The sequence below is a fragment of the Alternaria metachromatica genome (assembly GCF_023757995.1).
Source record: "Alternaria metachromatica strain BMP 0045 chromosome Unknown scaffold_18, whole genome shotgun sequence".
NCBI classification, from domain to species: domain Eukaryota; kingdom Fungi; phylum Ascomycota; class Dothideomycetes; order Pleosporales; family Pleosporaceae; genus Alternaria; species Alternaria metachromatica.
The window spans coordinates 621,865-647,608 of record NW_026055509.1 but is presented as its reverse complement, the minus strand read 5'-3'; the positions used below and the strand labels follow the sequence as shown (position 1 = coordinate 647,608).

General features: G+C 57.3%; 11 protein-coding genes across 11 annotated transcripts; 5 read left to right on the top strand and 6 right to left on the bottom strand.

The window, feature by feature from the left end:
- Window positions 1–109: 109 nt before the first annotated feature.
- CCT2 (T-complex protein 1 subunit beta) lies at window positions 110–1,844 on the bottom strand (the record flags this gene model as incomplete). Its single annotated transcript, XM_049334360.1, has 4 exons — window positions 110–169; window positions 218–1,592; window positions 1,641–1,789; window positions 1,842–1,844. 4 exons carry the CDS (start codon window positions 1,842–1,844, stop codon window positions 110–112), a joined length of 1,587 nt encoding a protein of 528 aa, XP_049186702.1.
- Window positions 1,845–2,128: 284 nt separating this feature from the next.
- Window positions 2,129–3,775, top strand: J4E83_007455 (uncharacterized protein; the record flags this gene model as incomplete). The annotated part of the gene is made up of 1 exon (XM_049334359.1): window positions 2,129–3,775. The coding sequence occupies one exon, from the start codon at window positions 2,129–2,131 to the stop codon at window positions 3,773–3,775; it is 1,647 nt and encodes a 548-aa protein (XP_049186701.1).
- Window positions 3,776–4,354: 579 nt separating this feature from the next.
- On the bottom strand, window positions 4,355–6,275 carry J4E83_007454 (uncharacterized protein; the record flags this gene model as incomplete). The annotated part of the gene is made up of 2 exons (XM_049334358.1): window positions 4,355–5,360; window positions 5,407–6,275. 2 exons carry the CDS (start codon window positions 6,273–6,275, stop codon window positions 4,355–4,357), a joined length of 1,875 nt encoding a protein of 624 aa, XP_049186700.1.
- Window positions 6,276–7,741: 1,466 nt separating this feature from the next.
- Window positions 7,742–10,613, bottom strand: J4E83_007453 (uncharacterized protein; the record flags this gene model as incomplete). The annotated part of the gene is made up of 2 exons (XM_049334357.1): window positions 7,742–9,744; window positions 9,800–10,613. 2 exons carry the CDS (start codon window positions 10,611–10,613, stop codon window positions 7,742–7,744), a joined length of 2,817 nt encoding a protein of 938 aa, XP_049186699.1.
- A 1,204-nt stretch (window positions 10,614–11,817) lies between these two features.
- J4E83_007452 (uncharacterized protein) lies at window positions 11,818–13,752 on the bottom strand (the record flags this gene model as incomplete). Its single annotated transcript, XM_049334356.1, has 3 exons — window positions 11,818–13,260; window positions 13,391–13,636; window positions 13,744–13,752. The coding sequence occupies 3 exons, from the start codon at window positions 13,750–13,752 to the stop codon at window positions 11,818–11,820; spliced, it is 1,698 nt and encodes a 565-aa protein (XP_049186698.1).
- Window positions 13,753–13,777: 25 nt separating this feature from the next.
- On the top strand, window positions 13,778–16,674 carry J4E83_007451 (uncharacterized protein; the record flags this gene model as incomplete). Its single annotated transcript, XM_049334355.1, has 2 exons — window positions 13,778–13,783; window positions 14,011–16,674. 2 exons carry the CDS (start codon window positions 13,778–13,780, stop codon window positions 16,672–16,674), a joined length of 2,670 nt encoding a protein of 889 aa, XP_049186697.1.
- Window positions 16,675–17,928: 1,254 nt separating this feature from the next.
- On the top strand, window positions 17,929–19,289 carry J4E83_007450 (uncharacterized protein; the record flags this gene model as incomplete). The annotated part of the gene is made up of 2 exons (XM_049334354.1): window positions 17,929–17,932; window positions 18,472–19,289. 2 exons carry the CDS (start codon window positions 17,929–17,931, stop codon window positions 19,287–19,289), a joined length of 822 nt encoding a protein of 273 aa, XP_049186696.1.
- Window positions 19,290–19,498: 209 nt separating this feature from the next.
- On the top strand, window positions 19,499–20,169 carry J4E83_007449 (uncharacterized protein; the record flags this gene model as incomplete). Its single annotated transcript, XM_049334353.1, is given in 2 exon segments — window positions 19,499–19,506; window positions 19,521–20,169. 2 exon segments carry the CDS (start codon window positions 19,499–19,501, stop codon window positions 20,167–20,169), a joined length of 657 nt encoding a protein of 218 aa, XP_049186695.1.
- Window positions 20,170–20,318: 149 nt separating this feature from the next.
- J4E83_007448 (uncharacterized protein) lies at window positions 20,319–22,034 on the top strand (the record flags this gene model as incomplete). The annotated part of the gene is made up of 1 exon (XM_049334352.1): window positions 20,319–22,034. The coding sequence occupies one exon, from the start codon at window positions 20,319–20,321 to the stop codon at window positions 22,032–22,034; it is 1,716 nt and encodes a 571-aa protein (XP_049186694.1).
- A 375-nt stretch (window positions 22,035–22,409) lies between these two features.
- Window positions 22,410–24,325, bottom strand: J4E83_007447 (uncharacterized protein; the record flags this gene model as incomplete). The annotated part of the gene is made up of 2 exons (XM_049334351.1): window positions 22,410–24,021; window positions 24,321–24,325. The coding sequence occupies 2 exons, from the start codon at window positions 24,323–24,325 to the stop codon at window positions 22,410–22,412; spliced, it is 1,617 nt and encodes a 538-aa protein (XP_049186693.1).
- Window positions 24,326–24,678: 353 nt separating this feature from the next.
- J4E83_007446 (uncharacterized protein) lies at window positions 24,679–25,659 on the bottom strand (the record flags this gene model as incomplete). Its single annotated transcript, XM_049334350.1, has 2 exons — window positions 24,679–25,359; window positions 25,405–25,659. The coding sequence occupies 2 exons, from the start codon at window positions 25,657–25,659 to the stop codon at window positions 24,679–24,681; spliced, it is 936 nt and encodes a 311-aa protein (XP_049186692.1).
- Window positions 25,660–25,744: the final 85 nt, after the last annotated feature.

Here is a 25,744-nt window from a genome sequence, read left to right as displayed (position 1 = left end):
CAAAGAAAAATGGTCCTTAGCCAGCTTGTCGGACTGCATTCATGACTTCCGTAGTATACACCTATCTAGTGTCGACCCCTTCACGGCATCACGCTTGCTCGTCCCATGCCTACATGCGCTCACGTCTCCGCGGCGCGCTTCGGATAATGTTGTCTACGCGCAGCAGCAGCTAGATCGTGTTAGTCGGGTCCCCAGCTCAAACAATGGGCAAACTCACCTCGGCAGCCTCCGACGCCGACGACACCACCGCGCGCTTCAGCTTGTAGCTCTCGATGACGCCCAGCTCCCTCATGTCCGTGATGCCACCTCCAGGAGACAACAGATCCAGGCCCGAGCTAGTCAAGCCCGAGTAGACGGCTTTCCGGAGGCGTGTAACGAGGTCGCTTGAGTCGAAACCGGCATTGTCGGCCAGGATCGTGGGCAGTTGCTGGAGTGCCTTGGAGAAGGACTCGACGGCAATGGCCTTCTTGCCAGCCACGTTTTGTGCAGCCTCCGCCACCGCCTTGGCCATGTTCATCTCGGCACAGCCACCACCGAGCGTTGTCCTGGGCTCCTTGATTGTTTGCGACAGAACGGCAAGGGCATCGTGTAGCGACCGCTCAGCCTCGTCCAGAAGTTGCTCGGTTGCGCCACGGAGGACAATGGTGCATGCCCGTCCAGCGTTGATGCCCGAGAATCTGATCAAGACATCCTCTCCGATGATGACCTCTTCGACCAGATCGCAGTGGCCGAGCTTGACGTTCTCCGGGTGGTCGAATGTCGATGTGATTTCTCCGCCCGTGACCAGTGCCAGGCGCTCGATGCCGTCAAAGTCGGCATGCTCGATGGAGCAGATGCCGGCGTCCGCAAAGAGCTGCTCTGGCCAGTTGTAGATGAGCTGCCGGTTGACGAAGCAGTTGATGCCGTGTGCCTTGATGCGCTCGACCTTGGCCTTCATCTTCTCGCGCTCGGCCTTCTCCAGCTCCGCGAGCTTGCCGGTCGAGTCGACCTTGACGCGTGCACCGAAGATCTTGATCTTGTCTGTGTCCATGGCTGTGTTGGCAACCAGAATCTTTGCGTTTTCTATGCGCTTGGGCTGGTTCACGCCGAACTTCTTGTCCAGGATGAAGCCCTCGTCCAGGTACGAGTCCTTGAGCTTTCCGCCAGCCTTCTTGATGATCTGGATGTGCGTGAGGTCGGTCGAGCCTCCGAGCTTGAGGACGGCGTCGACGGCGAGTTTGGCAAACTGCTGTCGGTCCTGCGAGAGCACCTTTGAGCTGAGGGTCGTCCGGGCGATGGCCTCGAGGTCTTTCCTGAAAGCCTGCTCGTCGCTGCTGTGGTCTACGGCAATCTTCTCTAGCGCCTTGAGGGCCGCAGAGCTCGCTATCCTGTAGCCCTCGATGATGGTCTGGGGGTGGATCTTCTGGTCGACCAGCTTCTCAGCCTCTCGCAGCAGCTCGGCGGCAAGGACCGTGACTGATGTGGTGCCGTCGCCGACCTCGTCATCCTGGACCTTTGAGATGTTGACCAAGACCTTGGCGGCGGCGTTGTCGAGGGCAATTGCTTTGAGGATAGTCGCGCCGTCGTTGGTGACCATGATCTCGCCGGTAGAACTGCACACATTAGTCGCAGCACACTATGCACGGCGCGGGGTCACGTACGCCGACTGTAATATCTTGTCCATGCCCTTGGGGCCCAGTGTGCTCTTGACCAGGTCGCCGACGGCGATGGCGCCTACAAAGGCCGAGAGACGCGCATTCTCGCCCTTCTCCTCGGTGACGTCCTCCGCAAAGATCTGGGTGGGGTTGGACTGTACGGGCGTCAGTACTGTTGCGCCTCTTCGCGTGCGGCGGGCGGCATACCATCTTGCACGCACTCGTAAACAGGCAAGGAGGGGAATTCGGGAGGGCGTGCGGTGGGTGGTGGGTGGTGTCTGAACGCGACTTTTTTCTCGGCCTGCCCGCGTTGCAGCTGTGTTTGCGGTGTCTGCGGATCTTCCCCGGCCAATGGTTCCACCGGAGCCCGTGACCGTCTGGATGCCTACGACTTCTGATGCTTCACCACCGCACCGGACTCTGCCGTAAGCCTGATGCTGTAAGCGCACGCTCTCCCGCCTCTCGACGCACCGCACCTCTTTCCGCCGCGCACAATGTCCAAGCGACCCGCGCTGGAGCCTCTCGAACAAGTCTACGACGCGCCGTCGCCGGCACCAAAGCGCGCCAGAGTCGAGGATGAAGACATGGAAAGCCCCCAGGCCAATGGCGCGACCAGCAATGGCCGCCTCACGTCTCCGCGTCAGCACGACCGGGGGCAAGTAGCCGTCGCAGGCGCACACCAGGAGGAGCATGCGGAGCTGGACGAAGACGACAACGAGCCCGCCGTCGCTGCGCCGAGACGCCAGACCGCCCCAGAGGCTGGATACACCGACCTGTACCTGGACACGATCAATCGCAAAGTCCTCGACTTCGACTTTGAGAAGCTGTGCTCCGTCACTCTGTCCAACATCAACGTCTACGCCTGCCTCGTATGCGGCAAATACTACCAAGGTCGCGGCCCAAAGTCACAGGCTTACTTCCATGCTCTGGAAGAGGGACACCACGTATACGTCAACATGGAGACGAAGAAGGTCTACGTGCTCCCCGAAGGCTACGAAGTCACGTCCAAGTCGTTGGATGACATCAAATTCGTCGTGGATCCGCGCATGACGAAGGACGAGGTCGCGAAGCTGGACAGGGAGCCCAAAGTGTCGTGGGACCTCTCAAATCGAGAGTATATACCTGGCTTCGTCGGCATGAACAACATCAAAGCGAACGACTACTTCAACGTTGTCGTGCAAGCTCTCTCCCACGTGGTCCCCTTGCGGAATTATTTCATGTTGGAAGATCTGTCGAGTCGGCCACAGCTCGCGCAGCGCTTCAGCACGCTTGTCCGCAAGATCTGGAACCCGCGGGCGTTCAAGACTCACGTCTCGCCCCACGAACTGCTCCAAGAGATTGCGTTGCGGTCCTCAAAACGGTACACGCTCTCTGATCAGTCTGACCCCGTCGACTTCCTCTCGTGGTTTCTCAACAACCTCCATCTGGCCGTTGGCGGCTCGCGAACAAAACCCAACAGCAGCATAATCCAGAAGGTATTCCAAGGCACGCTGAAGATCGAGCAGCAAGAAATCACCGCTCGTGCAGATGCCGGCGACCGTCTCCGTTTTGAGGATGCAGCCGTGCAGACCGAGATATCGCGCTTCCTCGTGCTAACCCTCGACCTGCCCGCAGCCCCTCTCTTCCAAGACGCACTCGAGAAGAACATCATCCCGCAAGTCCCCCTCGTCAACATCCTCTCAAAATACAACGGTGTCACGCCGCAAGAAAAGTCCAAGAACCGGGTTCGCTACCGCCTCCTCCACCCCTTACCGCCGTACCTCCTCTTCAACATCAAGCGCTTCTCCAAGAACAAGTTCGTCTCGGAGCGCAACCCAACTATCGTCACCTTTCCCGTTCACTCCCTCGACATGTCGCCCTACGTCGAGCCGAACCCCAAAGAATACCCACCCGGCGAGCCCATCTGGTATGATCTCGTAGCCAACATCACCCATGAGGCTGTCAAGAAGAAGGACGACAGTGTCGAGGGTGAGCAAGAGAGCAAGGTGTGGAGAGTGCAGGTCAAAGACCGAGCGAGAGAGGAGTGGTACGGCATTCAAGATTTGTACGTCGAGAAGGAGAGGGGTGAGACGCTGTTTACCAAGGAAGCATACCTAATGGTCTGGGAGAGGAGAAGAGGGCAGAAACCAAAGGCAAGGTAGCAAGGAAGAAGTAGAGCTTTGTATGAGTAGTTTCCGGTGGGGTGTTTGATTTGATGTCTGCCGGGTGCTTGGGAATATACCAAAGGCAATCGAGGTGCTTGCTTGGATGTCCTTTATTATCATCCCCCCAACCGCTATTGCTCTCCATTGTGTCTCTCGTATAATGCTCTCAATACCGCCTGATGTCTGTCCTAACTTCGCTTCAATTCGAGTGATTCCGCTTACTGGCTGTTTGATCTCACTCTCACTCCAATAGTTCACATGTAGAAGAGAGAGGTTTCGAGTCAGACCTGGCGACTTGCTCCACACTGGCTCGATAAGAAGACAACAGGTGAAGAGCTGGGCAGCTTCATCAACACTTGGTAGTACATCAGCCCACACATGTGACGTTGCCAGGTGCTGTCTATAGCAAGGATTACGAATGCTCACCTCACATTTCAAGCCCAATAGCAGAAATAAACAAGATGGAAGGAGAAGGCAACTTTCGGCTGTTGCTATTCATTCCTACACATGGCTCCGGCGCTAACCCACCCTCCTACATCCATGCCTCCACCTAAGTACCCCAAAAAGGCACACCCTCTACCACATAATCCCCTTCCACTCAAACGTGCCATCAATATTCCGCCACTTCTCCTCCACAATCGCACTCTTCCACCCCATCATGATAGCCAACAGCCTACAGCTCGTACTACTGACCGTGCATACCACCGTGTCCGCCTTGCCCAGTACGCTCAAATCCAGCAAATAAGCGCGCCCAACCAGTTCGCGCAGTTTCATAGCGCCATCAGGCACATCGACGCTTTCGTCGTTGACCTTCTTCATGTCCTCCGCGTTGCCCACGGGCTGGCCCAGAGAGAAGAAGACGTCGCGGTAGAATCCGCCTTCCCAGCCCGTAATCTCGTCGATCCACGTGTTCTTCTTGGGCTGCGATTGTGCGGCTTCGAGAGCGGCTTTGGTGGCGAGCACGATGCGGTCTTGGGCTCGGATGCTGTTGGGACCTAGTTCGGGAGAGTCGTAGACCAGCGGGTCGTCCGAGGCTAGTATCATCTTGGAAGTTGTGTGGCGGGGGACGAGAGGGTCGGTGGAGGACGAAAAGGGGGAGGAGAGCAGGCTGCGCTGGGCTTTCTTCTTGAGACCGCCCTCTACCATGTCAATGTAGAGGTCGCGCGCTGTGTCCACGTAGCGCGCTAGTGGGATGTAGTCTTTCTGGTATTGGTATTCCATGGGGTGCTTGTCGCCGTGTCGGACGTGCATGGCGATGCTGAGGCCGCCTTCGCTCTTGACTTCGCCGTACATTTCTAGTGCCCGTTGCAGGACGTAGGTCTCGTCGTCTGAGCGAAGTCTGAAGAGTGCTTCGTAGCCAGTCCTAGCCAGGCCGAAGATCTTTGACTGCCGTTGGACGCGCATCTTTGTTGCGTCTTCCCACTCGTCTGTGAAAGAGTGGCCGAATGTGGACTTGAGCGTCGCCCCACTGACGACGATGTGGCGGGCGGTGTGTGGGCATGGTACTATGTGGGATGGAGGAGGCGGGAGGCAGTTCGCAGACGGCGGAGGCTGGAAGTAGGACGAGTATTTGCCATAGGGCCTGGGAGTGTCAGTGTCGAGTAGCAGCGGTACACGAACGAACATACCAACGCGTGTCATCGATGAAAAAGGCGCGCTTCTCAGCTTTGGCCAGACCGTACGACATCCACATGCGCATCAGCGTGTTGCCAAAGCCTGCATCCTCCGTCTCCATAGCATAGGTCAAGGTCCTGTCACAGACCTTGAGTCCCGCTGTAGAGATGCCATCCTTGATAGCCTCGTCTTCCACAAAGCCCTTTGGCCTTCCTGCAGCCTTGGATGGTGGCAACAAGCCTTGTTGTTCCGCTTCTTGGACGTCGATGTAATACTGATCCTGCTGGTAATAGTTCAGCATCCTCTTCGCGAACCCGGACGAAGCATGCGCCTCCTGCCTCAGACCCTTTGAGACTTCCATGGACTGGTGGCAGATGTCGCGGTACTGTGCCGGTCGGAGCGGGAACTCATAGTCGGACGGTATCGACACGGTCCACCTCATCTTTCCCTTCGCATCCTGGAGGGCGAGAGCAACTGGCTCGTGGGGCAACTGACTGCCACCAACCATCTCCCATTCTTCCTCGTTGCCATCCTCGTAAGCAGCCGCTCCTTGTGAGTGTGCGTATATCTGCCTCAGCACAATCCACAGTAGAAATGCTACTCCACAGCACCCTATGAGTATCCGCTTTACCAGTCTTGAATGACTCGGCTGGGTCGTCTTCTTGCCGTGTTTCGGTAGCAGGCTCGGAAGGCTCGGACTCGGCGGCGGGGATCTCGCGAGCAGACCACGTCTCGAAGGAACCGTGGGAGAGAGGAAAGCACTCGAGGTGGCAGACTGGGGCGGCGGGCTTAGTTGTGAGTAGTGAGCTGTCGACTGTATGGACAGATTCGGATTCCGTCTAACATGCATCTTGGACAGCTTCTTCGCAGCCTGGTTGAGCATGTCGGTTGCCGTAGACCTGCTGGATTCAGAGGACGGTGTAAGATATCGGCCAAGTCGGGCGGCCTCCTGCAGTGTATGGTACCACTGTGATGACGAAGCTGTAATGCTAGTATATGCAGTCGGTAGACGTCACTGACCCTGCAGCGAACGCTCCAACAAGCAAGTAAAGATGTAAATAGTCAAAGGAGGGGACGTAGGCACCGCCTATCAAACAAAGCAAACAAGCCGGTAGGGGTAAAAAACTACAAGAATGTAACTCGGTCTCTTCGTTTCCTCAAGATGCGAATCAACGGAGAGGGAGAAGCAGACGTTCAAGAAGCCGTTCAAGAAGGCATTCGAAAGGGCGGCAACCTAAGGTGTCTGGACGAAGGCCCCTCCTGGCGCAGGTCGAGTTTCACAACCAGAAACAATCCGACGTCCGAGCAGGATCCCGCAACGAAATGATCTCCATCCAGGAGCGTCCGAGTCCTTAGCAGGAGAAGGGTCAGCAAGCGATCCAAGGGCACCGAAGCGACGATTCAAGGTGCGCGGCAGACACCAAGATAGGATCAAAGGTAAGATTGCGGGAGATGGCACTTGCTGGATCCAGGAAGGTTGCAGTGTAAATGCGGAAGGCGCAGGAGGGTGCCTCGATTTGTCGCATGTGCGCGGGCCACGTCGTTGTTTCAGAATGGCCTTTTAGTGCAACGTTGTTGACGCACTGGTGCTTGCTAGGACGACCCGTCTCCGGCGCCAAACGCCTTTGATGCTAGGGTCGAGTAGCCAAAACCACATGACAGTGACACCACTGGTCGCTTACACCAGTAGCGGCCTGGGACTTGGGCATGTAGACTGGTTCGTTTACTGCGAGTTTGAAATAGACAGTGTGTAGTCAGATGGTGTGAGGTGTATTAAAGGAAGTATGTCATGCGCATGCAAGTAAGACGATCTCGGGAGCTCGGGATCGGAGGTATAGTACTCGGGGTCCTGTGAGATGCAGCTGGTAAGACGGCACGGGGTCTGAGTGCAAAGCACACTTTCTATCGAGAGGGTGTGGAAGCTACTCTCCGTGGCTCCATATCGTATTGCAGGCAAGAAAGATGCGCGAAAGCTATGTAAAGGGGGTATCAGATCGAAAGTCCCTCGGCACAGGAAGATGAAGAAAGAAAAGTGGTAGTGTACAATCCTCCGGGGCGCATCGCAATGAGTAAACAAGCAGAAAGCCGCCCCTGCATAGCATGCGTACGTGTCCCGTACGCTGCATCCGATTTTCCAGTCCATTCCTGGGCCATGATTACTCCGTTGCCAATAAACGCCTGTCGCTAATGTGTTCCTCGCAGTTGAGGATGTTGCTGAATGAGAAGAAAAGTTGCAAGTACTGTGCCCCGCGCCGCTCGTGCCGACATCTCGTCTCATCTCATCTCATCCTCATTACCGTACTTCGTTTCATCTCGATCGAGCTGATTCATCGGTTCGCCTGGGCAAAATCATGGTCCCTCGGTGACGGGCCTGAGACTGCTGCGCCTTGCAGTCTTCTCGACGCGGCCGGTTATCATCTCGTCGAGCATACGCGTCATCTCCTCGATGTTCTTGGTTGAGCCATTGGAAGCTGGTGGAGGCAGGAATGGCGCTTTCACGCTGAGCGCGGGCGATGTGGGACCCTTGGGCAGAAGACTGACTCCACTGCCGTCGCTGCCGCTGCGTTGGTAGCCCGAAGTACGCCGGCTGCCGGGCGACTCGCTGCCCATCTCGTGTGCGTTGTCGTTCTTCTTGCGAGCCGACGTGAGGGCGCCAATCATGCGCTCCTTGTCTTCCAGCTGCGCCCGCAAGTTGACTATCTCGTTGTCTCTCTCGGCAAGCGCCGCAATCATGCCGCCCTCCTCGCTGTTTGTGAGTTTGTGCGACAAGGACATGGAAACTCGAGAATGGCTGGAGCGCCGGGCATGCAAAAGGCGCTTCTCAAGGGTCGCGATGTAACGGTTCTTATCCGCAAGGTCAGCCTGCAGGGCTTGGATCTGCACGGTCTGACTCGCAATGCCGTCTCCGTTCTCCCCGACCGAGTCGTCTTCCTCGGAGCCGTCCATGTGGAGATGTGGCGTGCTCTGTCTTTTGCCTGGCACTTCGAGGGTGGCGTGGCTTGCCGAGGAGCGTATGGAGCTGGGGCGCATGTCGTGGTGGTGATTGCTCATGACGGAACCGCGCTGGAAGCTCATCGACGAGAAGGACCGACCGTTGTTCACGCCGAGCGATTTGGAGCTCAAGATCAGCCTGTTCAGATGCTCAATCCGCTCCTTCAGGGCAGTCCGGGCGAGCTGCATTTCAAGCATCTGCTCCTCATGGCGCTGCTTGTCTTCCAACTCGCGCGCCTTCTCTTCCTCTTTGTCCTTTTTCAGCTCGTCGTCTTCTTCTTCCTTGGGCTCCTTGTTCTTGCCTTCTGCCAGCTGCTTTTTCAGATCCTCAATCTCCAGGCGGTAGCGATCCAGAAGTGCTCGGCTGCCGGCATCCCCAGCAGCGCCCATGGACTCGTCGGCCTTCTTGGCGTGGCTGACGATGTTGTTCTTGGCTCGAGAAGCGAACTTGAGCGTGTTCAGCGTCTCGCCCGTGTGGCTGTTGACAGCAGCGGGACTCCCGCTGGCTCCGATCTGGATAGTGCAGAGGATGCTGACGAGCGAGTTTCCGGAGAGGGCGGGCTGGAGAAGTCGGGTGAGCTTGCTGTCTCGGTACGGCAAGTGCTTGTCGCCCTTTCCTTTGTCCTTTTCCGACTTGTCCTTGTCCGAAGCCAAGCGGCCAATGACTGTGCCCAAGGTGAGCAGGCTCTTGTTGATGTGGGAGCCCTCTGTCCGCCGCTCCTTGTTGTCCGCCGCCTTTTCAGAGCCAGCCAGATCGATCAGACTGAGCGTCGAAACACGGACGCCGCCCGGGACAATGGCTGAGCGCTTGTCGCCGTTCATTGCAGGGCCAGGAGCGCGTTCCCTGCTCTCGACGACGATCTGGACGACAGCGTGACTCCGGGAACTGCGCGCGTTGAACTGCGTACCCGCCACCTTTCGCGAATTGTCACCCCGGGCGATGACCCTCAGGAGCTGAGTCGGGCTCTGCACAATCTCTTCCTTGAGCGGCGACGCATAGACGCCACGCTTGCTGTCCTCACGCAGCTTGATCTCTTCCACGGGCCCGGTCTGGCCGTTGATGCCCACGACGGGCCCCGCCAGCAGATCGATAATCTTCTCATTGTAGATCTCGATGTAGCTGACCCTCAGGAGGAACTCCCGCTGGGGCGTCTCCCGGATGTAGGAGAATATGTCGGTGATGGCCAGGGGTATGACGCCGGGGTTCGTCGCAGTTCCTTGCATGGAGAAGGTCTTGCCGGTTCCCGTCATGCCATAGGCAAAGACGGTGCCGTGATAGCCCTCCATGACCCTCCGGACGAGTCGCTTGGCTGCAGCATCGTACACGCGCGCGTTGTTGTCTTGGGTATCGAATACGTTGTCTAGGTCAGGCCAAATTAGCTCTGGTGCAGCGAGCCTCGCCGTGTGCAAGCATACCGTAAATGTAGTCTCCGCCCTCCTTGCCCTTGTAGGCGATCAGGGCCTGCTTGTTGTTGACTTGCCACTCGACGTCGTGTTTGGGTTCCTTGGCGCCGGCATCGGGGCGGACGCGGACGCTGACAATGACATTGCCTTTGCCGTCCTTGGGTGCCTTGGCGTCGGCGCGTCCGTCGTCCCCGTCTTCGAATGTGGTTGCGCTGGTGGCGTAGGAGCCCTGCGGCGAAGAGGTGCGGCTCTGGGGCGGCGAGGGGAGGCTGAGATGGGCCGTCTCGACGGTGACGGAGTCGGCGCTGCCGTTGAGCAGGCTCGGGGGCGACAGGGGCGACTTGGGGAGCAGGCCTCGCGCGCCGCCCATGTTGGAGCTCCGCGGCTTCTTCAGACTGTTGCTCCGGGCGGGCGCTGGGCCCTTGGATATCGACGACAGCCTCCGGTCGACCGTGTCTCCGCCGGGCGTGGAGCTGGTGGAAAGCGGACTGGTGGGATTGGAGCGTCCGCCGTGCCTGGGCGGCTGGGGAAAGGAGCCGATGCTGACCGTCTTGCGCAGCGACTTGCCCACGGGCAGCGAGCCGGCCGCGCCAGCGTCGGGCGGGAACGAGGGCACCGAGGGAGACGTCAGATGCTTCGACGTCGGGCGGTAGGGCAGCGACGACGACGACACAGCGCGTGTGCTGGCGGCGCCGGGGAGCAGCGAGCTGCGCGTCGTCGGACCGACGTGGGAGCTCCGCGACTTGGGGACGGGCAGCGAGGGCAAGGGACCGGTGGGCGGAGCGATCGAGGGCCGCGACGGGCGAGGCAGCGAGTTGGCAGACATGGTGATGGGGTGGCGCGTCTGTACGAGTGCTGCGGCGGGCGGCAGAGGTGCTGGCGCTGCAGTCGTGGGCCCTACAGGCTTTGTTTTTGCAGGTGGCCTATGCCGCTGTGCACATGTCCGGCGTGGCCCTCCAGCAACGCGACGGGGTCTCGCAAGGTAGGCGGGGACGAGTACGTCGCGGACAAGCAGGGCCCTGGGCGCGGGAAGCAAGCGCAAAGGCAATGCAGCGGAGACGGGTAGTCGCAGTCGAGGCGGGGGGAGGCGCGCTGGCAGGCCTGGGGACGTCGTGGGCGCGTCCAAGGGGGCAGCGAGGCGATGGGATGTGGCAGCACGCAGCGTCTCTCAGCGTCGCTCAGCGTGAGGTCGGCCGGCAGTGTGTTGGCGTGGTGGGGAAAAAGGAGCGGTGATGAGATGGATGGCAGGATCCCCTGGGACTCGGGGCAGGTGCAGGTGCTGGTGCAGGGGCCCGACGAAGGAACGACCGACCGATGAAAGCGCCGTGCCAGTGCAAGCAGAACGGGCGGGCGGCGTGGCTGTTCGCGCCAACGCACCAAAGACGCAGGGCCCTGTGTACCTGGGAAAAGGGGTTCACTAATGTCGGCACCCACAGCAGCTGCCATCTGCAGACCCTGGCCCGGCTACCTCTACATACTCTCTGTGCGCATGCTGTTCTGTCGGCATCTCGCAGCGCCTCTGGGGGCGACGTTTCTGTGACGCTATACAAAGACCTGCTGGCGATCCCTGCTGATCCGCCCGTCTACATACAGAACCATCCGCAGTCTCCGCCTCACTGCACCAAACCCCAATGTCGCCGCGTCCTCTCCAGCCAGAGACTAACGCGCTGGTGCTGCGGGAGCGCGCCACATTGCACGTGCTGCCGCGTTTGCCTTCCGAGCCACCACTACTCCTACCAACGACTGCCGGACCAACAAACACCAATGACCCGCCGGCGTCGGGAAGCCTCGCTTGAATGGCCTCGTGATCAAGCATGCTCCAGCATGGTGACCAACCAGAGACCAACCCACCGGTATTGCGGGGACCTTGTTATCCACTGTTCCCCTTCGGAGCATTGTCCATGCCGGCACTCGAGTCTACTTACTCGTGAAACAACACAACCGCCAGAGGTGCCACTCCAAGGCCACTGCATCGGGTGCTGCCGAGCATGTCACTGGCCATGGTGCCGTCTGCCAAGCGAGTGATACGCTCAAAGCGCACCCCATCCGAAGACACTCTGCCCGAATTTTGTAATGGCCAGATATTGCAATCCCCACAGGCCAAGATCGATAGTCAGCTCCAGTGCACCACAGAGCGCTACGCGTGAGAGCTGGGTGCCAATGTTCAGCCAGCCCACACCCTCACCGAGACCCAACCCACCCACAATGCGGTACGACCCTGCATGCCCTTCTTGCCTGGCTACAAAATGTGAGGCAATCGCTCGCAAAGTGGCCATCCTCAATGGGAGCATGACAAGGCCGACAAGCTGGGCTCTGACCATTGCACTGATCATCTGCGCCGGCTCACACGAGAGTTGCGTGACGCGGTGGTATCCATGACCGTCCATTGAGCGGGCTCGGTTACTTGGCCCGGCAGCTGCGTCGTCTTGCAACGAATCCGAGCCTTCTGCGACGTGCGTGTGCGTGGAAAGTATCCTAGGCGGGAGACGGACTTCCATCTCTACGATTCCTTCCCTCGACGTTATGCGTATCCGGGGACCGTTCTCGTTCTGCTCCGATTGTGTCGGCGACCCTGGCGGGGTGGTAGATCGCACCAGGTCCTCAAATGCATCGATCGGAACGGCAATGACATCTGCATCGAGCGGCTCTGCGGAAGGGTGATCTGTCGAGTGCAGGACGGGGAGATTGAGTGGGGTAGCGCCGGTAACCTGAGTGCCACCAACTTGTAGCGTCTGGATCTCGCTCGAGGCGATTGCGGGTGCAAGCTCCATTGCCCGCTTTCTTTGTGCGCTCAGAGGGGACACCGGCCGGGCCCACCCAAGCATTGCGAGCAGGCTGTGAACGGCGTCCCGAATCAGGGGCGGTGACTCCCGTCGCAGCCCGAGAACAGCCAAGGCCCGGTCCTTTCCACTGGCGTCCCGGCTGGGAATGTCGGGCTCGTCAGGACGGATCATGGCCGTCTCGACAGCTTCGTAGGCGCAGGCGTAGACCCAGCGCTCGATGGAGTGCTCAGCACACAGGAGGATGGCGGGCGAGGTGAAGATTGCACCGATGCAGTCCGCCATGGACTCAGACGCATTGCAGTGCAGAGAGAACGGCAGAGGCGACGAGTCTGAGAGGGGATTGAGGGACCGCCAGGCTGGCAGCAGTGGGCGGGCGGGCACTAGTCCAAGGCGTTGCAACGCAGCGTGGTAGAAGAAGGGATAGCACAGCATCTCGAGGCCCAGGCGAAGGCTAGACTTGAGGGCTCTCCTGGCGTGGCGGAAGAAGTTGCGTGTCCTTGCGGTTGCGCGTGTGGCATAGAGCAAGCGCTCGACAGGCTGATAGACAAAGGTGCTGTAGACAATAGCTTGGATGTGCATGGTCGCAAACACGCGCGCGGCAAAGCCGGCATAGACAATGGGGGCGCCAGAGAGGGCACGCTCAGCGGCCGCGATTTGGGCCAAGGTGAGGGCATGGGGATAGTGGAACGTCTGCGCCGGTTAGTGGATCCACGAGCGGGCGGCGGCAGCAACGTGCCAGAATCCTCTCCCTGAGAGTGCCTATCCACCAGGTGCACAGGTTCTCGGTGAGCGTGGTCGCCAGTGCAATGGCATTCCCAACGGTGTCCTCGGCTTCCAGCAGCTCGAGGCGGTCGTGGCTGGCGCGCGGGAAGGCTCCCGCCGGGGCGTGTCGCCGCTCGACGACGCCGACCGAGGCCAGCACATCGTTCTGGGCGCCTCGCAGCTTCTTGCCGTACTGGTGGGAGCGCGGGTTGATGGGGCTGCCGCGCTCGTCGTAGAGCTGGACGTAGCTGTTGGCGGTCGCTTCGTGGTAGCGCGGCGGGACGTCAGCCTGCGCCGACTCGAGCTGGACGTACGCGGCCGACTGCGATGCGGCCTGCGTGGGCGCAAAGGCCGAGCGCCCCTAGCACCGTGTTAGCCAGCATGTGCGCGCGGCGCTGGCGGGGTCCGTACAAAGGCCATCTTGTCCAGGTAGGCTTGGCGGCCCATGGTGGTGGTGGTGGTGGTGGTGGTGGTGGCACGGTGCGTGTGCGGGAGACGCGCCGCCACACGTCAGCGCGCGGTAGGGCCGCCTTATCGATAAACTTTTTTCCTGCGCCCTCAGCTCGCCCAGCACACGCTTCCCGCTGCCGCTGCCTCTGCCTCTGCACCACACGGCCCATCATGTCGGCGCAACGAGCTGCCGTCAAGACCACATACAGCGTCGCTCGCACCCTGCAGCCCATCTACGCGGGCGGCAGCCTGGCCCTCAGCGAAGACGGGCGCGTCTTGGCCGCCAGCTTGGGCGAGGATGTCCTTCTGTCCGACCTCACCAACGGCCAGGAGCTGGCAAGGGTCGAGGGCGACGGCGAGGCCATCACGGCCCTGGTGCTGACGCCAGCTGCATCCCACCTCGTCGTGTGCTCGCGGTCGCTGTCGATGCGCTTCTTCGCCCTCCACCCCCCGGCCACGGACGACGACACCATCGAGCTCGAGCTTCTGCGCACACTGCGGCCCCACACATCGCCCGTAGTCACCCTGGCCACAGACCGCAGCGGCACGCTGGTTGCAACCGGAGGCGCAGACGGCGTCGTCAAGATCTGGGACATTGTCGGCGGCTACACGACGCACGCGTTCCACGGCCACGGCGGCGTCGTCTCGGCGCTGCACTTCTTCGAGGTAGAGGTGGCGGAGCGCCCAGACGCCCCCGACAACAACAGGAAGAGGAAGAGGAAGTCGCGCCCAGAAGCTGCCGAGCTGGAGCACGCCCAGGGCGAGAGCCAGATGCAGTTCCGCCTGGCCTCTGGTGCCGAAGACGGCCGGATACGCATCTGGGACCTGCACAAGCGCAAGAGCGCCGCCGTGCTCGACTCGCACGTCTCCGTCGTGCGCTCGCTACAGTACTCGCCGCACGAAAAGGCCCTCGTGTCTGCCAGCCGAGACAAGACGCTGATTGTCTGGGACTCGCACACGTGGAAGGCGCAGCGCACCATTGCTGCTCTCGAAGGCATCGAGAGCGCAGGCTTCCTCCCCGACGGCAACACGCTGTATTCGGGTGGAGAGAACGGCCGACTGCGCCTCTGGTCCGCGTCCAGCGGCAGAGAGCTCACCCGAGAGCAAGCGCCTGGAACCGAGACGGACGAGATTGTCAACATTCTCTACTATCCTTCGTTACCCTACTTGGTCTCGGTCCATGCCGACCAAGTGCTCAACTTCTACACCCTCAGACCAGCCGAGTCGCTCGGCGTGCAGGACACCATCGACCCGCTCCCCATATTCCGCCGCGTCTCGGGAACGCACGACGAGGTCATCGACATTGCCTACGTTGGCAGAGACAAGTCGCTACTGGCGCTCAACACCAACTCGGAAGACATCCGCATCATCACGTTGAACGAGTCTGACGGAGACGACGCAACCCAGGGCAGATACTTCGGTGCGGATGTCGGCTTGCTCAAAGGACATGAGGACATCGTCATCTGTCTGGACGTAGACTGGTCAGGCCACTGGCTTGCTACAGGTGCCAAAGACAATACGGCGCGGTTATGGCGAATCGATCCCGCGAACGAATCCTACACTTGCGCCGCAGTCCTCACTGGCCACGCCGAGTCGCTCGGCGCGATTGCATTGCCGCACACAATACCTCAGGAATCGTCAGCCGCCTTTGCCGACCCCCTCTCACATCCTCCCGCATACGTCGTGACCGGATCGCAGGACAGGACCGTCAAGCGGTGGGATACTACCAAAGAGATGAAGGGCAAACTGCGAGCCAAGTACACCCGCAAAGCACACGACAGAGACATCAACGCCATCGACATCGACCCCTCTGGCAGTCTCTTCGCATCCGCATCGCAGGATCGCACCGTCAAGATTTATTCCGCCGCAGAGGGAGAGGCCATCGGTGTCCTTCGGGGCCACAAACGCGGCGTATGGTCGGTCAAGTTCGCACCCAAGGCGTCGCAGGCGCCAAACTCGGGAAACAAGGGCCTGATCGCAACAGGCAGCGGCGACAAAACCGTCAAGATATGGAGCCTAGCAGACTACAGCTGTTTGCTCACCCTGGAAGGCCACTCCAACAGTGTTTTGAAGCTGTCGTGGTTGCCCTACCGGCCCGTCGATGCACGAGACAAGCGCGGACCGCAAGTAGCCTCTGCAGCTGGTGATGGGCTTGTCAAGATTTGGGACTCACTCTCGGGCGAGGCCATGACCACACTTGATAACCACACCGACCGTGTCTGGGCGCTCGCCGCACATCCAACAACAGGCGCCTTGGTTTCTGGTGGTGGAGACAGTGTCATCACGTTCTGGGAGGATACAACAAGCTCCACGCTGGAAGCTGCGACGACTGCAGAGACAGAACGCGTCGAACTCGATCAGAAACTACAAAACTACACGTATGCCGGCAACTACCGCGAAGCCATCGTACTCGCCCTCCAAATGGACCAGCCAGCCCGCCTCTTCTCCCTCTTCAAGTCGGTAGTAGAGACTGAGCACCCAGATGCAGACAGCCTTTCAGGTCTCCATACCGTTGACGAAGTACTCGCCTCTTTGGCAGACGAGCAGCTGTACAAACTGCTCATCCGCCTCCGTGACTGGAACACCAACGTCCGCACCGCGCCGATCGCTCAAAAAATCCTATGGACTGTGGTCAAGTCCTACCCTGCTTCTCGGCTAGCCAGTCTGAGGCCGCAGGGGAAAGTAGGGGCGAAGGGCAGTTTGAAGGACGTGCTGGATGCTATCAAGGTGTACTCTGAGAGACACTACAAGCGGGTAGAGGAGTTGGTAGACGAGAGCTACTTGCTGGACTTTACTCTGAAGGAAATGGATGAAGTAGCTGGGGAGGTAAAGGCCATTACGAATGGCACATCGCAGCTGGGCCTAGAGAGGGACATTGTAATGGTTGATTGAAGGCACTCCGAGGAGATCCTGTTCAGTGATGAGTTCAAGGCGAGTAGCTGTGTTATAGGCGCAGGGTAGATACCAAAGTTTGTCATTATCGAACTACGTGTCCGGCTGTTGCACTTGCTTTGCGTGACACCGAAGATGATGGTCGCCAGCGCATCCTCCAGCCCTCAGTCGCAGGGAATATTCGGCGTAAAGCAACAGCTCCTTGGATCCTGCATATTCTTTGACAGTGACCAGCATCTCTCGGAGCTGCCAAATCGGTGTACGTCGATACGCGCCTGCGAATAGATGGGTCGCCGTCTGTGCCTCGGTTATTCTGACCGGCTATGAGATCACCGGTCCCGACTCCTCACCCAGCACCTACATACATAGGGCATGGTGCCAGGAACAAAGTCGCACCCCCTGTCTTATCCCCACAACAGCTCCCACAGACTCGCTCTCTAAGGAAAGCCGGTCATGTCTCAGCCGAAGATTACATTCTACGTGGACATTGTGAGCCCGTTTGCCTACATTGCTTTCCACGTCCTCAAGGTGAGTTTGTCTGGGTGGTGGTATAGGTTGAAGCACGTTTGAGACGTAGAGGTGTAGTGCGGTGCTAATCGAAGCGTTTGTGCAGAATTCAAAGGCCTTCAAACAGGTCGAGGTGCAATATGTGCCGATCCTGCTTGGGGGTTTGATGAAGGTCTGTGGGAACACACCGCCGCTGAAGATCAAGAGTATGTCAAGTTTTGTTCTCAGACTTGCCACTGTCTACCCGGACCTCTAACATCATACAGACAAAGACAAGTGGATCAATACGGAGCGCCAGCGCTTGTCGAAACAGTTCAACGTGCCCATCCTGCAAGATGCTCCGCCTGGCTTCCCTGTCAGCACATTGCCCATTCAGCGCGCCCTGGTATCTCTCTCGCTCTCTCACCCACAAAAACTTGAACGCGCAATAGAGCTCTGCTACGAAAATTTCTGGGCGCACTGGAACGACCCGACTAAGCCCGAGAATCTGCAGGCTATCCTTGGGACTGTTTTGGGCAGTGACGAAGAGGCGCAAAAGGTGATCGCGAGGACGAAGACCGATGAGGTGAAGCAGGCTCTGGGCGGAAACACTACCAAGGCGTTTGAAGACGGCGCCTTTGGGCTGCCATGGTTTGTCGGTAAGCGCAGAAATGGTGCTCTGTCGGATAATCAGAAAGTGTTTGTTGACCATGTGCGACAGCTACCAACGCGAGAGGAGAGACCGAGGGGTACTGGGGCGTCGATCACATGGGTCAGCTATGTGACCATTTGGGTCTGGAGAGGCCGTCTAGCAAGGAATGGCGCTCATTGCTGTAAGAAAAGCTTTACCATCGGCCGACACGACCATGCATACAGTCCCGGATTATGTATTCCACGACGAATTCCAGCCGACCACAGCGACTGTCTCCCATTGACCATGCTAGCTGTAACGAGATGCTCGTGACAATTTCAGAGCTGACAGGGGCTATGGTATTGGGGATTCGCGCTCCTTTCACTTTAAACTGCTGTCTCTAGGCCACCACCTGGTAACATCAGGGTTGACACAGCAACGAAATCTCAGTGGGCCATAATTACGCCTTCCTGGCTTGGCCCTGCGCAATATACAAGTGTGAGTCCTCCGCTTGAGCGCGAGTTGTCGTTGAAGTTTCGTTCTCTACTCGTCATTCATCCTACGTCAGAAAGCACAGGTCTCCATGTGATTTTTCCTCTGGTGCACTTGCAAGTCTGCCCCACAAGCTTAATCTGCCGCCATCAGTCCTCCTCCCCGTCTTTACTGTCGCCGGTATTCAGTTCCTCGGCTGCAGATCCAGTCTACTGAAGAAATGGATTACTACCGACAAAATGAACTCCCCGAGACGGTCAAGCGTTACAAGACCTACACCGACCAATTCCAAGCGTGGTTGCTCCAGACAGCCTTCCAACGTGGCGTGGAGATTGCAAATGTGGTTGCAGACCAGGCTAAGAAGAAAAAGAACAAGAAGGGCTACAGAATACCGCTACAAAAACAGGAGCAGCTCGTCAACGCCATAGCCGCTACGAGCATTCCGCTCGCGGACACCAGTGGTATCGACGACCTGGGAGACGCTATCCGGTCAAGGAAGGAGGTAACGCAATATCACAAACACAATAACACGGCGGACCTGGGTCATGAATACTTCAATGGCAGCTTAGAAGCGCTCATGGCGGTGCTGAAGGATCTTGTCCCCGGTATCAATAAGGCTCGAAACGGCAAGACTGACACGCCTACCCTTGTCTTCATCCAGTTTCCTGCCGAGTCCAACAAAAGCCAAGACGAACAGGACGATTTACTTGAGAAGATGCGGAAGCGGGACCAGGTTGACATGGATGATGGCAGCCAGCAGCAGCAGCCTCTGACTTCCAAGACGAAGACGAAGGCGCCGATACCAGAGGAGAACCTGCTGACTGCAGAGGAGGAACAGTTGCGCCGTGACTTTCTTGTACTCTGCTTCCTCTACAAGTTCAACCGCATACGGGCTGTCGTCTACGACGTGTGGGTCGCTTACCATGAGGGCCATGTCAATGCGATGACCGCAGCGCTAGTGACCGACCTAGCCCAGGGTAAGTGTCTCTGTACAAATTGCATGTGAAGTAGATACTGACTTCGTCCACCTGCATTTAGATCATTTGCACCAGAACGTCAAGGCACTGATGGAGGAGCTCGATTTGCTACCAGGAGACCTGGCCATACTCATCCGTCAGCTTTTCGATACGATCAAAGCAGCTCCCAACACTGGAGCACAGAACGCAGCAACACCGCTCACTGAAAAAGCACTGCGTCACCTGTTTTGTCTAGATGATGCTGCCGTCTTGATCAAGAGCTACGTCACGAAAAAGCGCCCGATGAAGGACGGTATTGGCAACGACATCCAGGAGCACCCTCTCATGATATTCTTGAGGTTCTTCGACATTATTCGCAAGGGTAATCTCAAGCTTCCAAAGTGGGATCACTTTACCGCAGAGATGCTGTTGCATCAGAGTACATCACAAGACTACCTACCCTTCGGCCTTGCCATTGTTCTCGACATCCAAGAGGCAGTGCGCGACGACTGTCGTCGGATGCTACGCGACCTCACCGAGCACGGCTTAGACATCGCCAGATGTATCCGTTGTCATGTCGACTACGAAGACCGCATGTGGGCCAAGGGAACAAAGCCTGACTACATGTGCAAAGAAGAGATCAAGTTCAGTACCCTCCTGTTGAAGCCTCTAGACAGGCTATTGGACTGGCTGCAAGATGTTCTGAATTCGCGAGAAGTGCCGATGGCTGCTAGCGTCTTCATCACCGTTCATTCGACGCTCGCGGGACTTTCAATGTGGCACTACAACCAGATCTACCACCATACTACCATTACCAAGATACAGTGGTTCATCAATGGCCTCGCTCACCTCTACAACGCCGCCTGCCAAATCGGCGGTCTGAACATCCAGTGGCCAGACCTCGACTATCTGATCAAGATGCATGGGTAAGATTTTCAGCGTATGAACTACATGTGAGACACGCACTGATTCTGTGCTCAACGCTTAGGTCAAGAGCTTTGTTTCACGGCGATCCACCAACCCACCCTAACGACTTTCTCAATCGCTATCTCCTTTCGGGTAGCACCAGTAGCCGCGCTATGGCCACGGACTTCCGCCACACTTCCAGGTACCTCCCTCGGGTGCCGAAACAAGTTGGAGTGAAACGCGGTTTACGGAGTGATTTGCCATTAGAGGCTAAGATTTCCGATTACTATGGCCCGAACCCGGACAATAACCGTTGGCTGAGGCGTCATGCAGTCTTCAACCATCTCTACCGACGGAAAGAGACTGTTGGAGGCGCATCAGACGATGACTGTAAACAGGCTAGGCGGATCTCAGAGGACTTGCGAGACACGTTTGCCGATCTAGCAACCAAGATCACGCCCTCGAAGCCAAGGCGAAAAGGCAAGGACAAGGCCAGGGTACGCAAACCCGATTTCGACAAGCAGGACGAGACACACGCCAACCTGCTAGGTACCATGAGGTCAGAACTGCAGGAGAACGAAGTACACAGTAACTTTGACTTCCTCTCCTTCTATCGTCGCGCCTTCGGCCTCGTTCTACGCCTTCGCGAGGAAGTTCTCATGAGCGACGATGTACGGCGCTCCCGGGCTGAAGACATCAATGCAAATCCCGAGCCCCACAATTTCCAACTGATAACAGATCTCTTCCGCGATCTTCGAATTGAGCCCAAGACTAAGAAAGAAGAAGAGGCCGAAGCGAAGGAGGGTGCTGGACAGCAGCTCTCAGCCAAAGTCGTACCGTTGAAGCAGATTCGACGTGTCGCTGAGATGATGCATGACTTGACCCTTGCCAAGGGTGATGTGGAGTTGAGGCGCGCCAAGTTACGGGTCAAGGGGGATTGGGAGGGTCTCAAGGCTTCGTATGCTGCTGAAGAAGCTGAGAAAGAGGCTTCTGGTGTCGAAGAGAGCGTTCCACAGGCAGAATCCGAAGACGAAGTGGTGACTGAGGTTTCCGATGCTTTAGATGGCCTTGCGCCTCCGCTGAGCATCGTCAACGGCACCAAGCGCACGTTCGAGGCAGATCGAGACTCAGAAGATGGTGGGACGTATACGCTGGGGTCTCAGATCTTGGGACAAAAGCATACACAGTGCGACACGAAAAACTGGTCAGACGAGCCTGATAGTCTAGAAGTCCTTGATGTCGCTATCGATACCCAGGATATGGAGGCCCTGTCACGCTTCGAGGACAAGAGAAATGACATCAGGCGCAAATGCGAAGCGGGCGTTGACTCCGCGAACCGCCCAGTTCACTTGCTCAACTCAGGCGGTTGGAACGGCGCATGTGTAGAAGTCGCTGCGGACGAACACATCCCCACTTCCATTGCGCCCGAAGCAGACCAGCGCCATTCCTTGGGCGCGCAAATCCGTCAGGTCATGGGCACTGCTGCCGCAATCTCACTCGCAGCACCCATCAACGATGACAACAAACACAGCGGCACAAGATCTATAGGGTGCGTTCCATTAGCTACGGCGACCAGGAACAAGCCAAAAGGAATATACCACCGCATCACATATTCCAGCACTACGTCTCGCAAATCCCGTATCACGGCCATCTTTCCTTCGTCATCGTCTAGGAACACCAAGCTTCTAGCGCTAACCCAGCCGCGAAAGGGCTCATTCCACCGTCTCTCTGGTACCGCTAGGAAGCATTGCATCGCCTTTCACTGCTACACGCGATGCGCTATGGCTCGTGCCCTACATGGCCAGCAGACTCGTCTGCAGCGACGAATGGCGATTGCCGTTACGGAGCTGAGGAAGAAGGTCAGGAGGGATTCGGCCGGTAAGTTTTGACGGTATGAAGTGCATTTGAGATAGATACTGACTTCGTATCTCCACCTCTGCAGAGTTGGAAAGAGTCTGGTCGAGCGTTAGGGATATGGAAATTGGCAGGGTTTGGGAGACGGAGAGTGATGTGAGTTTGGACTGAGGGGGAAGGAGAGTGCTTGGTAAAGAGGGATCCACGAACAACGAGTTGCGGTCGCGTAGATTCGTACTTTTGAGTAAGCATAGCATAGCAGTGCGATGTGATGCCAGCTAGAACGTCCAGACAATGGCACAAATTCTCTTCACAAACGGTCTATAAACAGATTTCTAACGGCCGTTACGCTTTTAGTAACTCCCCATCAGCCCGTATTCTTTTACAGTCTGACCCACATCACGCCATACTCATCCCTCGAACATCTTCGTAGTACTAACGTTAATCCGGCTCCACGCCTTCCCTGTCCTCAACGCCCCCAGAAACTTCGCAGGCCAATAGATATGATACAAAACGAAAAAGGGCAGAGGGTCTTCAAACAAATACGTCCCATCCTTCCAACCGACAACATGACTCCAAAATGTCGCCAAGTCATTGAAAGCAGCCTGGAAGGTCGCGACGCCGAAAAGTAAATCAAGAAGCGGCAGGACAACAAAAGACACCAAGTCATGGCCGATCCAGTAGTAGCTGTATGTCGGGGAACGAGGGAAAACAGGACCAATCTTGTGTTTCGATGACAAGGGGTTAGGGCTGTTGAAAATGGAGAGGTAAGCTTCTGCCATTTCGGGAGTTTGCTCAAAGAGCACGACGGCCGTGTGGGCGCGCGGGTTGGATTCAATAGGGTAGAACTTGGCGGCTGCGCCTTTATCGTCGTTCTCGACTAGGAAGTCGAAGCTTAGGTGGCCGGTGAAGCTTTCGCCGCCGTCCTTGCACACGCGCTCGGTAAAGCCAAGCATCTTCTTGCTGAGGGGCGACGAGGCAGGCAGCGGCTCGTAGTGCATGAGGAGTTCTAGGCTGGGACAGCTGGTGAAAGCTTTTACTTTTCCACGGATGACGAGGGCGTGCGTACAGTATTCGCTTCCTTTGATGAATTGCTGGAGCTGAAACGGGTTCTCTTTGGTGATGTTGAGCGAGTGGATGTATTGGGCTGTGGCGTCTGGGCTATTGAATGGCAGCAGCGTCATCATGTTGTTCCTGGCCTTGTCGTCCACACCGATGGGTTTCATGATGAACTGTCGTCTTGGTACCGTTCTTCCTGATTTCGTTGGCGTTCTGTGCAGCTCACCCATGAGCACATCGAGCGCTTCATGTGGGTTGGTGCAGCGGTGCGATTCCGGGATTGGGAGCCCAAGCGACTCGATGTAGTCGATGAACTTGTCCTTTTCATGGAACTTTTCGACAACGTCTTCCCGGAACTGGATGGCTTCGAAATGGCGGCCTTGTTCTCTTGCTTGCTTCTCTGCTAGGCGGACGACTTGGCCATCTTCTACGGCTGCGACAACGCTGGAGCAACTGATCCATAGGTCCACTTTCTCGCGTTGGATGATCGAGAGAATGGAGTCAATGTATGGCTCTGCATCGTCGCCACTCGGTGTGTCCAGACAGTAGTACTTCGCAATAGCGCTGGAGAAGCGACCTGGCGATAAAGAAGAGATGTCGGCGCCAACGATGCGATGCGGTGTATGCTGCGACAGGTTGCGCGCAATCGTCAGCCCTTTGGTCATGGACACCCCAGTGACGAGGATAGTTTTCCGTCTTCGTGCCGCCGCCACATGCTGCTTATCCTCGGTCGAAAAGGTTGCGTTGTGCTGCCCATGGAGTCGCGACACTGCAAGACCAAGCAACACCAGCGCTGCCGACACAGGCGCGCAAACAGCGCTCAGAGCCAGTAGAAGCACATTCTTCCACACATGGCTATAGTAAAACGGCACCACGGCATCCTTCTTTCCCTCTGCCATGTCTTCGCCGTTGCTGTTGATGGAAGAGAGGTGCTCGTGACCTCGGCACTTGTTCTCGCACAGTCTTCACCGTTCAGACGTTTCCCAACACACCACCAACGGCGTTACCTTATCAAAAAAAGGACCGAGAGAGGTCTCAACTATGCCCTTGCAAAAGCCTGCAAGCTGCGCTGCACTGCAATGCGGGCTGCAAGTAAGTAGGAATTAGCGGTGCAGACGGACGGCTCGTAGTCACGCAATGCGTTCATGCATAGGCGAGGTGATTGATGTGCGTGCGGCTACGTTCGCCCAGACAAAGCTGTTGGCCTGAGAAGGCTGGCTTTGCTCGCTAGTCTAGACGTCATCGTTACTTCACTCATGTACGACATTGTGGAACCCTAGACTTCATCCTGTCTGCGATCTGGTCGTAGTAGATCCTGTTTGCGATCTGGCCGCGATCGGCGGATGGGGGTTGAGGGGTTTGGGCGGCGGATGCAGGGCTCATGGTTATTTCCTCGACCGCGACGTGTCATGCCGTGGTCACAACATCACCACAGTCTGTCAATGTCGGCCTCGCAGAGATGCTTCACAGAATTTATGAAACTATAGATTCATCTGTTTATGCCGTTTGTTTTTGCAAGCATTGAGGCATTGCTGGCACCTGTAGCTGGTAGCAGCCGGGTACCGTCGCCGCGCCGAGGCGCTCAGGACCCACCAGCACTGAAACTCGCGATTCATAAGATTACAACGCGTCATGTACCAAGTTATGATGCCTTCTTCTAGCCAACGCATCGTGTGATTTCGATGCCGTCCTGTGCTCGTCAGTAAATGCGCGTGAGAGACGGCCGGCGCTCCAACTCACAGGTACGCCCGTTGGCTCGTAGCTGTTTACCAGCTTGCTCTCGTACTTGAGATTCGGGTTGCCTTTGCTCTCGCTGAACTTGGCCTTGCCGTATCTCTTCTCGTACATCTTGACGTTCGTCTCAGCAATGCCGCTGAGGTTTGTCTGACCACCCTCTCCAGCCTCCTTGACCTTCTCCTCAACGCTCGACCTGACATACTTCAAGTACGGCGGATTTCCGGGCTTGATGACATTGTCTGCTGCCAGCACGGAGCCTTTTGTGACCAGGCCAAGCTCCTCGCAGAGCTTCAGGTCTGTTGTGTAGGCAGGCTTGTAGTGGTCCAGGAACATGAGATCGACTTGTTTCAGTTGGCCCGATGCTGCCAGCCGCGCAATGCCTTCGTCGCTTGAGCCCACAATTACCTTTACAAGGTCGGTGAGGCCTGCAAGGTCGACCAAAGACATGATGACAGCCGCAAAGGCGGGATCGCGCTCGAAGCTGAAGTATCGCTCGCCGCCTGCTTTTCGTACAGCATCTGCGAAAAGAATACATGAATAGCCTACGTAGCCGCCGAGCTCGACCTACGTGCTGTTAGGGATGTAATTCGAGTGCAGGGACATTCATACCATGGTTTTTGGCTTTACTTCCGCGATCAAGTCCGTGACAATGCGGCCCTTGTCCTCTCCCACATTCATGAGATACTTCTTTGTGCGTCCATACTCGTCAATGGCTGCCAGAACATGTTCTGGTGATCCTCGTATCTTCTCGATGTTGGGATGTGAATAGACGAAGTGCAGGAGCTCGATTTCGCGCCCATCGTCGAAAAACGCACCCTCCTCCTCTTGCGCTGCATATGCTTTGCTTTGATCAAAGCTGCCCATTGTTGCTGTTGTTCAATGGCAATCTGAAATTGTGCGGACAGTCGTAAGCTCGACGCGTCCGAGCTACCACAGTTGCCCCTCAACG